This window comes from Heptranchias perlo, chromosome 22, assembly GCF_035084215.1.
Source record: "Heptranchias perlo isolate sHepPer1 chromosome 22, sHepPer1.hap1, whole genome shotgun sequence".
Taxonomy (NCBI): Eukaryota; Metazoa; Chordata; class Chondrichthyes; order Hexanchiformes; family Hexanchidae; genus Heptranchias; species Heptranchias perlo.
Genome location: NC_090346.1, coordinates 50,175,625 through 50,185,551, shown reverse-complemented (window position 1 = coordinate 50,185,551; position 9,927 = coordinate 50,175,625). Strand labels below are relative to the sequence as shown.

Sequence of the window (9,927 nt, the reverse complement as noted above, 5' to 3'; positions counted from 1 at the left end):
CATTCGATTGGGACTGGCATATACAATGCAAGCCATCTTTACTTGTGTACATACACCAGGCAGGATATGTCACAGACACAAAATGAAAAACCTAGGAGTAGCCTTCAGTAGATCTGTACTATCCACCCTCCTGTCTTCAGGGTAACACTATTTAGCAATACCACAGTGGAGCTTGGTTTCTAAAGCAGCTGGTGAGTGTTGCACAAATAACTTTGCAGAGAGACAGGGATTTGTTGCTGTAGATTTTAATTAGTACATTCTGTCTGGATGCTTACAGTAGCCACACCACCATTCATTCCATACCTCAGCACCAAGAAAAGCCAGTCTATACAGGATTGCAAACCCAATATTTCTGTCCAATCACTGATTACTATGGATGATCAATGCAATATTTATTCCCTGGTTAATGGGCAGGTTCTGTATAAACAGCAAGTATTGATGCTTAGAATAGCTCTGGTGATGAAGTAGTGCTCAAACCAGTATCAGAACTTTGTTTAAAAACAGTTTAAGATGAGTTAATTCTCACTCAGTTACATTGGTTTTCTCCAATTGTAGAGACAGTACATTGATAAGACAAAATATTTGCATTTAAGACATTCCATTTATACATAATCATTAACAGTATCATCTTCTTCATGGTTAGCAAGTGCCAGTTAATGCATTGCCCATAAAGAAATCAACATTTAACCTGCTCCCTCTGTCAATTTCCTACTATATACAGACACAACCTACTCACTTTACAAAATTGAGAAGCTGTCAAGTGATTCTAATGAATCCACTAGTTATCCGACTCCAGTATAAATCTGCCTTCATTCTATAAAAAATAGCTTTCTACTGTGTAAGGATAGAAAATTCAAAATGTACATCGATTTACACCAGAGACTATGGAGCAAAGTTTACAAGCGCACAGCAGTGTCTTAGAGCTCATGCAGAAGGCACGAGAGGCACCTGGAGAACTCTCCCCAAACTGAAACTTTCACATGAGCCCTGTTGTGTCACAGTAACACCTCCTTACCGGAGGTTAAATAGAACATGGACTGAAGGCAGCCTCAGCACCTTCACCAGCCATTGCTGCCCAGTGTAAAAGGGCCACAACCTGTCAGCCAATCCTCCCCGTATGGGGTATCTGGGCATTCAGAGGAGTAAACATTCCCTGCAATCTCACTGCACTTTGCCCATTTCCGATTTACAGCCACACAGATGGAGCATAAATCAAGAGAGAACCTTCCCTGTCAGTGATTTCACCTCAATGGAGAGGGGCAGAGAAGCCAGATCATATGTCTCCATGGATGGGGAATACATGGAATGTTTCAGAACATCAGGACATTCCTGTGGGAAAACCAACCTGTTAGAGCACAGCCAGACTGCCCAGATGGTGTTTCATGCACACCAGCAAAACTAGGACGGGAGGGTGGGTTTGGGTCTAATGAAGGAGTAAGAACCGGGACCATGCAAGCCCCACTCGCAATCCTTCAGGAGTGGTGACTCTCTCTCAGGCTGTAGCTCTCCCTTCCTGTGCCTCAGCATGCAGACCTGTATGATACACGTAGCTTTTGTAGCAACCAGCAAGAAATCTTGACCCCTCAGTTAGTGGGTCATAAAAAGTGTGCCCAGGTGAGTTATACTCAAGTTTCAAAGGAGATTAGTTGGGACCAAGAAATGATAAATGCTAGATAAATTGTAGTGTTGCTGGGCACATGTGCCTATCTGCACAGATCTCAGGCATGCTGATGGGTTGGTGTCACAGCAGTTGGGAGGTCAGCTGCCCAACCATCTCAGCTGGGGAGTAAATAAGAACCAGAGGAACAATGCGGGCATCACCATACAGCAACGTTAAACGGCCAGCATCAGTGCAACACAACAGCAGGACAAAGAACAGTGAGTGAGTGTGCAAACAACTGGTGTCAGTTACAACAGTGTCATTGTCACGTACTTGGTACAAAGCACAGTTAGGGTTACAGGTGTGCTACAGTGAGCAGTGCAGTGTTACATGCTTGTTCATGTGCAGTCTGTGCATTATGTTTGGAGGGGTTTGGGTGGGGGGAGATAACTGAGTTGACAGTGCCAATAATCGGAGAAAGAGAAGAGAATGGTGAAGTGACTCCTCTGAACTGTCGACCTGTGTTACCTGAAATTTACTAACTGACGTCACACCAGTTTCAGGTCAAAGTCTGGGGTGTGCTCGATACAACCAATCGATAAAGGAAACAGGGACTGAAACTGCAGCTCCAAGGACTGGCTGGCACCTGACATAACCCCAACATTACAAACTAGTGATTGATTCAGAGCAACTGGTCAAGAAGCATCATTTGAACTATATGGCTCATCTGGCAGGGAGGCAGAGAGCCAGGTGGGCAGCTGTACTGTGCCAGGAAGATGGGCCTAGCTGAGCAAATGGTAGATCCAGCCTCCCCAACCCCCACCATTAATGATACGTCACCTTACTTAACTACATTTTAATGACGTACTGTAGTATTACTGGGTGTGACCTCACAGAGGGTGAGGCGTGTTCAAGGCAGTCCAGGCTAGTTCAGCATCCCTCCATACCGTGATCGTCACACAAGCCCCACCTGTGAAAAGGGGAACAGAAAACCGGCAGGAAATTATACAACTGCCTTTCGTACCTTGGCACATGGACAGGAAGATGGCAGTGAAGCGATGTCGGGGTTTACACAGGTCCGTGGTTCAGAGTTAGGACAAAGATTTCTGCAGCAAAGTTGCTTCATGATTTACACACAAACGACAGAACAACTACTGTTTGTACACTGGTCCTGAGAGGCTAGGAGTTTGCCTCGGCCTGTTTGATCTCTAGAATTGCTGGATTGGTCTCCATAATCGCGACAACGATCCGATCAATGTAATCCTGCAGCCTGTAGTTGATCTCCTCCTGTTTCTGAACAGCATCCATAAGCTGTGATTAAGACAGAAAAATTGCACTGAAGCAGTTACAGTCAGCACCGAGTGTACACATTCCACACACACCAACTCATCGCAGTTTGCCCCAATCCCTGCCCATACTGATCGCTCCCTAGGACTTCACGGACCCTGCCCACACCGACCGCTGCCTGGGACTTCACGGACCCTGCCCACACCGGCCACTGCCTGGGACTTCACGGACCCTGCCCACACTGACCGCTCCCTAGGACTTCACGGACCCTGCCCACACCGACCGCTGCCTGGGACTTCACGGACCCTGCCCACACCGACCACTACCTGGGACTTCACGGACCCTGCCCACACTGACCTGCAGCCTGGGACTTCACGGACCCTGCCCACACTGACCTGCAGCCAGGCCTCCAACAATGTCACTTGTGCTGTGGCCACCACTGACCGAACTTTCGTGCCTGTAAATTGTTAGGTTTTTTTAAAAAAACCTAAAAGATTTTTAAGCGCGGAGGCAAAGTTCAAACTGTGTAACTTACTTCATCCCTGGAAACGGAGCTGATTTCTGCAGCAAGTGATTCTGCGATAGAGGCCGTGAAAAGGCTTTTCGCTCCCTGGATACTCAGGTTAATGATCTGTCCATTCAGCTCATCGTTCTGCTCCTTCAGGTTTCGATTATCCTAGATAAAGTGAGAGGCAGAGTGTTATATACTGACTGACTGACTGTGTGAACACTAGAGACTCAGCCTTACTACAGGAAGAGGAGGGAATATCTCAATCACTTGTACCTGTTTCAGCCGTTTAATCTCGTGCTCCAACTCCATCTCTCGATTGCGGCTGTTGTATTCCTGCAGCCCCACACTGTTCGACCTCCCACGTAGCCTCTCAGCTTCCAGTTTGAAGAGCTGCAGCTGCTCCATTTGTTTCCGCAGGTCCTCGATGAGCTAGAGAACAGAGAGAGGAGAGTCAACCACATCTAGGCTAGACCAGGTAGGGGTGGCAGGATTCTGTTGGCAGTCACAGAGCAACGATTAATTGTTTCACACAAAACCCAGGAACCATCACTAGTCACGGTTCAGATAATTCATTGTTCGAACCTGAAACATTCACTAAAGGAGTGTATTAGACAAAGGGACAGGTGGTCTCACTCCTTTGGGCTGGGGGTGGGGAGAGGAGGAAGAGTAAGATGTCTCACCTCCTGAGTAGCTTCCTTCTCTTTCTGAAACTGGTATTGCTTGTGTAAGAGTTTATCAGACAGCTTCTGGTTGCTCTCCTGCTCTTCCTTCAGTTTCTGCGCCAGATCTTCCACTTCATCCAACAGCTTCTGCTTCTCCTGGAAAGGTAAACACAGAGTAAACTCCCTCCCCCAGCGAGTAAACCCCACCCTCCGCCGAGAGTAAACCCCCTCCCCCCCAGCGAGTAAACCCCACCCTCCGCCGCGAGTAAACCCCCTCCCCCCCCCCCCCCCCCCCGAGAATAAACCCCCTCTCCCCGCCGAGAGTAAACCCTCTCCCCCAGCCGAGAGTAAACCCCCCCCGCCGCGAGTAAACCCTCTCCTCTCCACCCCCGCCGAGAGTAAAGCCTCTCCTCCCCCCCCCCAACTGAGAGTAAACCCCCTCCCATCACCGAGAGTAAACCATCCCCCCAGTAAACTAAGGTGAGTAACTGGTGGGACTACAGTTAGTGGGCCTATCAACGAGAGAGCACAAGGTGGTGGTGGGGGAGGGGGGGGAATTATACCCTTAAATACTGAGATAGTGAGAACGGGGACAGATGGATTAGTCGGGACTTGCTATAAGGACAGACAGGCAACGCTGGCAGTAGATGGAAGTCACGCGGGGTTGTATTTAAAATGGTGTCCATCAAACCAACCATTGAAAGTGAACGTACCTCCTCGATTCTCTCGACGTTAGCCCGAAGGCAGGGAATGCACGCACGCAATTCCCCGTTCTCCTCATCCAGCTGCTGTAGCCTGTGTGCAGACAGATGCACAAATGTAACACCCTTTCAATTCATTGCCAAAGGCTGCACATCCTGCAACTGTCTTCATACCTTCCAAGTTAGTTAGTGTGCAGAATAACCACCTCACTGATCAGGTAGCAAGCTTTAACCAACTACTGAGGACTCACTAAAGGAGGCACAGAACCAGTCTCATCATTCACCCATCAAACACATACAACAGATAGGGTGAGATGAAGTAGGGAGGGAGGAGGCTTGTGTGGAGCATAAACACCGGCAAAGACCTGTTGGGCCAAATGGCCTGTTTCTGTGCTGTACATTCAATGTAACAGCCACAGTCACTCAACAAAGGATGAAACTCAATTTCTGAAGAAATGGGAAAATCCAGCGAGATTAAGGTTTGAACTTTTTCCAAATGGTAAAATTGAACCCAATGCTTCTGCTAAAAGGTTTTGTTGGAGATGGTCAAATGAGAAAAACAGGTATCAGCATACTTGGCTACCTCAAGATGCCCAACACAGATACATAATCACACAGAAGGCAACATAGGTAAAGTCCTAACAAGCTTCGATGTAGTGGAAAACACAACAGTGTATGGTGGGGGGGAGAAAAGGAGGGAGGAGAAGAACATCTGGTCACAATCAATCATTAAGGTCCTGGCTTGTACAGTCAATGGCAAGAAGTTAAAGCCAATTATTTAAACAGAAGACTGTACCACAGGAATAAATATCCTCCAGTGTTACTGTGCACAGTGGGCGTGGTTGGATGCCTCATATTAAGGTCTGATGGTGTGAAGGAGGATATTTAATCCCAAAGCTCTTGGCACTGGACTCCATGCAAACCCACAAAATGGACACGGTTGGGGAGTGTCCTCCAGCAACCACTAAAGGCCAAACAAGGTTTCTTCAAACCACTCAAGATAAAATAATCCAAAAGGTTTTTCAAAGCCATCAGGCATTTGACTTTGGCATTGATGAGTCACTGGGTCAAGGCTCCCGTTGATTGTGTTCACTGCAGTACCAGCCCATTCACTAATGTGCTTCAACTGTCAGAACCCTGGACATCTCCCAAACCTTCAACAGGCTCTGGCATAACAAAGCCAGCACATCAGTTTTGCAGGTATCCAGTTACCTTTGAAATTGTCCCGTGTCCACTATTTCCATCAACTCAGGTTTCCATAGACTCAGTTCCTTCTCCACATCAATGGCAGGCTACTCTATCCAAGCTTTTGCCAGCATCCTTAGCCCAGGCTAGCTAACTACAGGACTCTGACAACATCCAGGATTGGACAGACAAGTGGCTGCATCTCCAACAAGAAAAGGCCCAAACACCTCCCCCTGCCCTTCATTAGCATCACCATGGGCAAAACGGTGGCAAATGGAATTCAATGTAGGCAAATGTGAGGTCATCCACTTTGGATCAAAAAAGGATAGAACAGGGTACTTTCTAAATGGTGAAAAGTTAAAAACAGTGGATGTCCAAAGGGACTTAGGGGTTCAGGTACATAGATCATTGAAGTGTCATGAACAGGTGCAGAAAATAATCAATAAGGCTAATGGAATGCTGGCCTTTATATCTAGAGGACTGGAGTACAAGGGGGCAGAAGTTATGCTGCAGCTATACAAAACCCTGGTTAGACCGCACCTGGAGTACTGTGAGCAGTTCTGGGCACCGCACCTTCAGAAGGACATATTGGCCTTGGAGGGAGTGCAGCATAGGTTTACTAGAATGATACCCGGACTTCAAGGATTAAATTACAAGGAGAGATTAAACAAATTGGGGTTGTATTCTGTAGAGTTTAGAAGGTTAAGGGGTGATCTGATCGAAGTTTATCAGATATTAAGGGGAACAGATAGGGTGGATAGAGAGAAACTATTTCTGCTGGTTGGGGATTCTAGGAGTAGGGGGCACAGTCTAAAAATTAGAGCCAGACCTTTCAGTAGTGAGATTAGAAAACATTTCTACACACAAAGGGTGGTAGAAGTTTGGAACTCTTCCGCAAACGGCAATTGATACTAGCTCAATTGCTAAATTTAAATGTGAGATAGATAGCTTTTTGGCAACCAAAGGAATTAAGGGATATGGGCCAAAGGCAGGTATATGGAGCTAGATCACAGATCAGCCATGATCTTATCAAATGGCGGAGCAGGCACAAGGGGCTGAATGGCCTGTTCCTATGTACATTGCAGAGTGCCCCAGTACTAACATCTCGGGGGGTCATTAATCAGAAGCTTAACTTAAACAGCCACAACAACGTGCCTGCAAGGGAGGGACAAAGACTGGATGCCCCACAACAAGTGTCTCACCCCCTGATCCCTCCACCATCTACAAGACTCCAGTAGGAGAGTGATAAATACTCACTGCTCGCCTGGAGAAGCTAGAAACTATCCAGGACAGAGTAGACTGCTTGATGAACTCGCCTGCCGCTAGTCTCAATACCCACCACACCGTGGCTGCAGTGTGTACTATTTACAGGATGCACTGCAGCAACTCAATAAGGTTACTTTGACAGCACCTCCCTCCTGTGATCTCTACCACTGCAATAATTAAAGCTGAGAATTATTGACCCATGCATTCGAGACTGTTAGTGAGAGGAGACTCTGGTCAGGTTGACTCCCAATAGGTAATTGAGTTCGAGACCATAGTGCCCGTTTCTGAATAGTACAGAAAGTAAAAATTAGAAATCAGGGTAGGGGGAGAGATAGGTTCCTGCTCTTAAACAAGCGACAAAGTCCTCTTTTTAAAAAAAAAAAAAAATTCATTCTTGGGAAGTGGGTGTCGCTGGCAAGGCCGGCATTTATTACCCATTAACCATGCCCAGAGAAGGTGGTGGTGAGCCGCCTTCTTGAATTGTCAGTGTAGCAGTTTGATACAACTGAGTGGCTTGCTAGGGCACTTCAGAGGGCAGCTAACAGTCAATCAGTGCTGTGGGACTGGAGTCACATATAGGCCCAGACCGGGTAAGGACGGCAGGTTTCCTTCCCTAAAGGACATTGGTGAACTAGTTGGGTTTTTCCAACAACTTCATGGTCACTTTTGCTGATACCAGCTTTTTATTTCCAGATTTTAATTTTTTTTTAATAAACTGAATTAAAATTCTCAGACTGTCATGTGTGAGATTTGAACTCATGACCTCTGGATTACTAGTCCAGTAGCATGACCATCATACTGCCTTTCTATGGACCCATCAAACTTTACACGTGTTTTCACACAGCACATACTGTCAGCTGAGTCAAGACGCTTCACGTGGGACCTTAAACATCCCTACAGAAAAGGAATAGCTGGTGTCTGGAACACTGACCACTGATCTCTAGCCCAGAACTCAAATCAGATACTGAAGACAAGGCTGCTCCTCTCCTTGGCACACTGCCAGATGTAGTTGGAGGTGGGGGTTAGCGCAGGTACATAAGCATTATGACAGACACACACTTACCTGGTTTGCAGATTTTCAATCTCAATGACCTGCTCTCGTTCTGCTTTACTCAGAGCGTCTTTCTGTTTTTTCATTTCCTCAAGTAACATCTGCTCCGACCTGGTCTCCTGCTCTTTGAGTTGCTCCTCCAGTGCATTCACCCTGTGCAGAGAGACAGACAGAGAATTAGCACCAACACTGCCTTCACACCACTGACTACCGGCTCTCTACTTTTACTGATCTTATGCAGCAGAGTCATCTATTTTCAGCATCACAGTGAGCCTTGTAGGGAGCAGTCACCCTGGGCGATACACAGTTCACAGATGTGCCAGAGCTGTACCGAAAGGGGCAATCTCGACATCACACACCACCCAAAGTGTAACAGAGTTTTTGAATAAGTTACCAGGGCTGTGTGTAAATTAGCTGCCGTGTTTGTCTACAAGACAGTGGCTACACCTCAAACATTGACTGGATATGAAGCAATTTGAGACCCCGAGGACACTTAAACATTATAATAAATGCAACTGCCTTCCTTCTAGTTAACACATCCAATCGTGTCCGGTCAGTCCTGGACACCGGGAGTTGTACCTCGCCCCTGCTCACGGCCAAATTGTGAATGCATCTTTTTGATTGAATTGGTTTAACATGGGACTCAAAAGCCAAATCAGGCATCACATGAAACTCTAGGCACCACTGTAAATCCCCATCAGTTCCTCCTCCAAAATAGTGACATTTTAAAAGTATATAATACATAATTGAAAACACAATGCAACACACGTAGTCTGGTTTTGGATTGAAAAACAATATCCAAGGGTGTAACTGTGATGCAGCCGAGAGTCCCAGCTAATTGGACCGCGCTGTTCAGGCACGTTCCACCCACAGATACAGTCACTGGGAAGCACGTTATCATGAGTCGCTGTGGGAGTCGATGCTGTGATTCCTACCTGTGCACTAGCTGCAGCTTCTCCTGCCTCAGGCGGCTGTGGGCTTCTCCATTGGTTGTATTGTCTTTCTCCAGCTCGATCACTCGCTTCTCCAGGAATATCACCTGCACATCAGAGAGTCGGCACGGTGAAGGGCCAGTATTTGGTGCCACAGTGGTTGGGGGGGGCGGGAGGGGGGTGGGGGGGAAAGAGAGAAAGAGAAGGGCAAGAAACACAGGTCTCAGTCCCTCACTCCAGTTCCTGCACTCAGTCATGTCACTCTGAGTGAAACATAAGCCCAAAGGCTTTGTAACTTGGCAGCTTTTCTAAACCTCAGACAGTTAGCTGAAGAGAGACAAGTGGGACTCAGTTGGTGAGCTGCTCCCGGCCACGAGGAGTGCACGAGCTGGTGAAAACTGAGAGGAGGAGAATTCATGCAAATACAAATCAGCGACTTTGAGAGGAGCTGCACCAGCTAGCAGCAAATCAATCACCTCTGTAAAAGCAATGCAGACTACGCTTTCAAAAGTGATCTGTTTGGAGGCACTGCTTTGGTTAAAGATAAAGTACCAAATGCTATGGGGCACTTCAACTAAGTTAAATGTTCAAAGGAACTCCAAACTTTTGTCAAATTCAAGCTCTGACCTGATCAGTGAGATCGGAAGGGATGAGGCCCTGGGTGTCCATGGGCAGATTCTCCATCCTGTCACTGCTGACTGCACTGGTCTGCTGGAGGTGCCTGCAATTAAA

At 47.0% G+C, this 9,927-nt stretch overlaps 1 protein-coding gene across 2 annotated transcripts in view; it reads right to left on the bottom strand.

Moving 5' to 3' along the window:
- Window positions 1–229: 229 nt before the first annotated feature.
- Window positions 230–9,927, bottom strand: part of rab11fip3 (RAB11 family interacting protein 3 (class II)) — a 91,767-nt gene continuing 82,069 nt past the window's right edge. For both annotated transcript variants that reach the window (XM_068003614.1, XM_068003616.1), the window contains 8 exons: window positions 9,823–9,916; window positions 9,199–9,302; window positions 8,276–8,416; window positions 4,774–4,855; window positions 4,079–4,216; window positions 3,672–3,827; window positions 3,423–3,563; window positions 230–2,911 (listed from right to left, as the gene is read on the bottom strand). In XM_068003614.1, the coding sequence (XP_067859715.1) occupies window positions 2,780–2,911; window positions 3,423–3,563; window positions 3,672–3,827; window positions 4,079–4,216; window positions 4,774–4,855; window positions 8,276–8,416; window positions 9,199–9,302; window positions 9,823–9,916 (988 nt within the window). In that variant the 3' untranslated portion in view covers window positions 230–2,779. The remainder of the gene's footprint in view (window positions 2,912–3,422; window positions 3,564–3,671; window positions 3,828–4,078; window positions 4,217–4,773; window positions 4,856–8,275; window positions 8,417–9,198; window positions 9,303–9,822; window positions 9,917–9,927) is intronic.